The sequence below is a fragment of the Portunus trituberculatus genome, chromosome 8 (genome assembly GCF_017591435.1).
Source record: "Portunus trituberculatus isolate SZX2019 chromosome 8, ASM1759143v1, whole genome shotgun sequence".
NCBI lineage: Eukaryota > Metazoa > Arthropoda > Malacostraca > Decapoda > Portunidae > Portunus > Portunus trituberculatus.
This window is the reverse complement of record NC_059262.1, coordinates 5,665,001-5,670,000: the sequence shown is the minus strand read 5'-3', so window position 1 is coordinate 5,670,000 and position 5,000 is coordinate 5,665,001. Positions and strand designations below refer to the sequence as shown.

Below are 5,000 nucleotides of genomic sequence, written 5' to 3'. Positions count from 1 at the left end.
GTGTGTATGCGTGTTGTTCCTGCCACTCTCGTCCTCCACAGCTGCTTGCATAGGTGTCTAACTGGCCAACTGACTGACTGTGACTGACTGCTTGCCTGCCTGCCTGCCTGCTGCCCCGGCCGTGGTAAAGGTGGCTGCCAGACTGCGGGGTGGGTGGGTGGGTGGGCGGTTACCTGGCTTGGTGGGTGGGTGGGTGGAACTTTCAGATACAAGATCTCCTTCACCACCGCCCCAGGGATGCTGCTGCTGCTGCTGCTGCTGCTGCTGCTGTTTTACCCGTTATTGTTGTTCTTCTTATTATTATTATTGTTATTATTATTATTTTTATTATTATTATTATTATTATTATTATTATTATTATTATTATTATTATTATTATTATTATTATTATTACTACTACTACTATTACTACTACTACTATTACTATTACTACTACTACTACTACTATTATGGATATTACCTGTAACATCACAGGTATTATCACTTCATGCAGTAGTAGTAGTAGTAGTAATAGTAGTAGTAGTAGTAGTAGTAGTAGTAGTGGTGGTGGTGGTGGTGCTGGTAGTATCAGCACTAATAACAGTAACAGTAACACAACACCACAACTACACCACATCACATCACCACACACACACACACACACACACACACACACACACACACACACACACACACACACACACACACACACACTCTTCTCTACCTCACTTCCCCATTCACACACCAATATTATCTCAGGTGTTATATTAATCACCCCGCCCCCCCCTGCCCCCGTGCCACGACCCCGGGGTGAGGCAGAGGGGAGCCTTGACCCCCTGACCTTCAAGGCGAGGCGGTGGGGGGTCGTCGAGGAAGGGGAGAGACAGGTAGGGAGAGGAGAGAGAGGGAAGGGGCCCCGTGACTGCACTGGTCGTCTAATCAATAGTGTTCCCAGTTAAAGATGTGTTCCCGCCTCACCCCTAGTACTCTGTCACCCCTCCTAGTACCCTGTCACCCCTTCTGGTACCCTGTCACCCCTCCCAGTACCCCACTAGTACTCTGTCACCCCTCCTAATACCCTGTCACCCCTTCCTAGTACCCTGTTACCCCTCCTAGTACCTTGTCACTCCTTCCTAATGCCCTGTCAACCCTCCCAGTACCCTGTCACTCTTCCTGGTAACACTCCCAGTACCCTGTCACCCCTTCTAGTAACCTGTCACCCCCTCCCAATACCCTCCCTAGTACCCTGTCACCCCTGCTAGTAACTATACACCCTTCTCTTAAATACTAGACAAATATATTTCCTTTTATTCTCCCTAGTACACACTAAAAGGCTCCTACAGTGTGTCTAATGTAAAGAAGAGGAAGAGGAGAAGGTAGGGGAGGAAGAGGGAGGGAGAGGGAAGGGGAGAGAAAGAGGTGAAGAAATGGGGAATAGGTTGAGATTTCCAGTGGGGAGAGAGTGACGGAGGAGAGAAAGAGGAAGAGGAGAGGAAGAGGGAGAGGAGAAGGAAGGGGAGAGGAAGAAGAAAAGAGGGAAGGGGAAAAGGTGAAGAAATGGGGAATAGGTTGAGATTTCCATTGGGGAGAGAGTGACGGAAATCTAGACACAGGAAAGCGAAACTATAACAAAAACCCTTTACTCTTTCCCTCCCCACTTAAGCAATCCCTGAGAAATAGAAAAAACATAGGGAAATTATGACCTTGTAACACGTACTGAGAGAGTGATGGGAAATATAGACACGTAACACCTTCTATAGTGTGTCTAGTGTAAAGTGTCCCCCTGGGTGTCAGTGTGAATGGTGTCCCAGGGAAGGCTTGGTTGTCAAATGAGGAAAACCGTGACCTGTCCTTGTAATAAGTGCGTTGATCAACAGAAAACAAGTATTATTCACAGCAAATCAAGTACGTTTTCAATAAGTTACAATGTTAAATCCAGGAGCCATTTTAGAGTAGACAGACTATGGTACCCAGAGGTCCTTCCTAGTAGTGCCAGTGTTCTATATATAATAGTACTCATGACACTGCTAGTTCTCTTGTATCTTCACTATTAACCTCTTCAGTAGCATGACGCGTTTCCATATTCATTTTGGTGACTATTTGGTGATTTTGTACAGCTTCAGAAACTTATGTGGGGATTGAAATAGTGAAGGCTCTGGCCATTAATCTTCTGACCTCCATAGACCCTTCCTAATGTCAATAAAATGGTCTAATCGTACACAAATCTCAAGGTAAAAATGTATCCCAGTACTGAAGGGGTTAAAATAGTGAAGACCCTGGACCATTGATCTTCTGACCTCCATAGACCCTTCCTAATGTCAATAAAATGGTCTAATCGTACACAAAAACTCAAGGTAAAAATGCGTCCCAGTACTGGAGGGGTTAATGTTTACTAGTACATACATTCACTGGTGCTCGGACAGTCTGACTTGTGTATTGTGATCGTGAACTAGTACAGGAGTTGCTTACCAGTGACCAGAGATACTTGTTAGGGTTAAGTATTAGCTGTGGTGGTGGTGGTGGTGGTGGGGAGGGTGGTAGTGGTGGTAATTGTCGTTGTTGTGGTGATGATGGTGGTGGTGATAACAGTGAATTAGTAATGCATCCTGTATTATATTCTCTCTCTCTCTCTCTCTCTCTCTCTCTCTCTCTCTCTCTCTCTCTCTCTCTCTCTCTCTGGACTTCGAAAAGATACACAAATTGAACTTGAACACAAAAGAACACCAGAGAGAGAGAGAGAGAGAGTGTGTGTGTGTGTGTGTGTGTGTGTGTGTGTGTGTGTGTGTATCCTCGCCCCGGGGAGCGCCGCCCCTACACATTTATGCTTTTCTGTTGGTGCCGCGCGACTCTTTCCCGCAACGCCTGCATGCACTCTCATTTGGGCTGGAGAGAGAGAGAGAAAGAGAGAGAGAGAGAGAGAGAGAGAGAGAGAGAGAGAGAGAGAGAGAGAGAGTAGTTATCACATCACAGGAAAAACTACGAGGGCCAATTAAACATATATTTGATTTACCTTCTCTTTCATATCTAACATCAATTTCAGTTCATATCATCTTACTACTGCTACTACTACTACTACTACTACTACTACTACTACTACTGGCAGCTGGCGTTAGGAAGAAGGGTGTAGCTTTGACCAGCCTGCATTTCAGCGCCACAGAAGGGGAATCGAACCCTGGAAATGAAGAGAGCATGGTTAGAAATTCACCGATAAGCCACTGAGAGAGAGAGAGAGAGAGGTAAGGCGTGCGTGCTCAAATGTATAAATCTAAAGAAAATATAATGATTTGATGATGGAAGAAAACGAAACACACACACACACACACACACACACACACACACACACACACACTCACGTAACCCCAGTGGACAGCATCTGCACAGTGAAGGCCTCCACACTGAGGGTCGGGGGCTTAAACCTCCACACCAGGGCTTGTAGTAGGCTTTGATCCGCTTCGTACTCCACTCTCAGGTTGTACAGCCCGCTCAGCTCACCACTACCCCACCCCACCCACGACACGCGCCCGCCCCCCTCCACCCACGACGCGCTGGGGAGAGAGAGAAAGATAGATAGATTGATAGATAGGTAGGTAGACAGGTTGATAATTAGGCAGGCAGGCAGACAGATAGACAAATGAATAGATAGGTTAGCAGACAGTCATGCTGAGAGATAGACAGATAGATAGACTAGCAGGCAGGCAAACAGACAGAAAGATAGACAGATAGATAGATAGATTAACAGACAGACAGACAGAGACAGACAGAATATTAATCTTAACCACCTCTATTAGACAGAAAGAAACAGACAGACAGACAGACAGACAGACAGAATACTAGAAAAAAAAAATTTAATCACCAATAGACAGAACAAAAACAAACCACAACCACCACCAACACCACCACCACTTCCAACAACAACAACAATAACAACAACAACACTCACTTAACCACGGCGCCACACACACACACACACACACACACACACACACACACACCTCTCCGGCGCTGAGATGGTGACGGTACGAAGGTGACCCCGTAGAGTGACAGTGAAGTGTGCCAGGTCACCATGATCACCGTGGCCTGAAGTTATGAGTGTCACCCGGTACTGCTCCGCTGAAAGAGTAGTAGTAGTAGTAGTATTGTTATTGCTGTAGTAGTAGTATAGTACCAGTAGTAGTAGTAGTAGGAGGAGGAGGAGGAGGAGGAGGAGGAGGAGGAGGAGGAGGAGGAGGAGGAGAAGGAAAAGGAGGAGAAGAGAGCGAGAGAGAGAGAGGGAGAGATTTGTTATCAGTCATTTGCCTCTAGATTCTAAACACACACACACACACACACACACACACACACACACCACAGAAGGGACGTTCAGGGTTGGTGCCCAGGAATATTCTTCTCGCAAGGAAGGGTTTTACATCATCACCAGCAGCCCAGGTGTTCTCCTGTGGCTGCTGCAGGTAGGCGGGATACCCCATTGGTGCGCAGACTCGCCCCTCGCACCCCCAGCACGCTCCCGCCTTGTACTCCTCCCACGATGTACACTCCACGCCCACAAAGCGACACCTGGGGAGATGCGAGTGATGGTGTTGTGATACGTTGCAAGAGATCGGAACACAAGGGTTGGTGCAGGAAGCCGTCAGTTCCACACGTGGCAGCCCCTGTAATGAACACACCTTCCTATTTCCAGTTAGAATTCTCACCCATAACCTGTCTGATGTTCTTTTTCACACCTTCTAGTTGACTCGGTACCAATAACCAGATCGGGGTCTATTTCAGTTGCATTTGAAATAGATATCCTTCAAAATTTCTAGTTGGTACATTTTCTGTAATGATCTTCCTTACAAACTAAAGCACGTGAGGAAGAAAAATAATATCATTACACTGTACTATGTGATATTACTTTTTCATATAAGACTAAAAATATAGAAAAGATATTTTTTTATCATTCTATTGGTATATTTTGAGTTTTGTGCGGAATAGTTCATAGAAAACTTATCTTATTTTAGCAGAAACTTTTGTAAATTCTCAAG

At 45.8% G+C, this 5,000-nt stretch overlaps 2 protein-coding genes across 4 annotated transcripts in view; both read right to left on the bottom strand.

Moving 5' to 3' along the window:
* LOC123501065 overlaps nt 1–22 on the bottom strand; it is a 15,567-nt gene extending 15,545 nt beyond the window's left edge. Inside the window, exon 1 of one of the 2 annotated variants that reach the window (XM_045249644.1) lies at nt 1–22. This exon is cut by the window's left edge and continues 884 nt beyond it. The gene's annotated coding sequence lies outside the window, so the exon portion shown is untranslated. The other variant, XM_045249646.1, reaches the window with a different exon arrangement.
* A 2,957-nt stretch (nt 23–2,979) lies between these two features.
* The window catches only part of LOC123500283 (pancreatic triacylglycerol lipase-like), a 6,484-nt gene continuing 4,463 nt past the window's right edge, over nt 2,980–5,000 (bottom strand). For both annotated transcript variants that reach the window (XM_045248980.1, XM_045248983.1), the window contains 4 exons: nt 4,325–4,533; nt 3,972–4,089; nt 3,333–3,524; nt 2,980–3,151 (listed from right to left, as the gene is read on the bottom strand). In XM_045248980.1, coding sequence (XP_045104915.1) covers nt 3,073–3,151; nt 3,333–3,524; nt 3,972–4,089; nt 4,325–4,533 — 598 coding nt within the window. In that variant the 3' untranslated portion in view covers nt 2,980–3,072. The remainder of the gene's footprint in view (nt 3,152–3,332; nt 3,525–3,971; nt 4,090–4,324; nt 4,534–5,000) is intronic.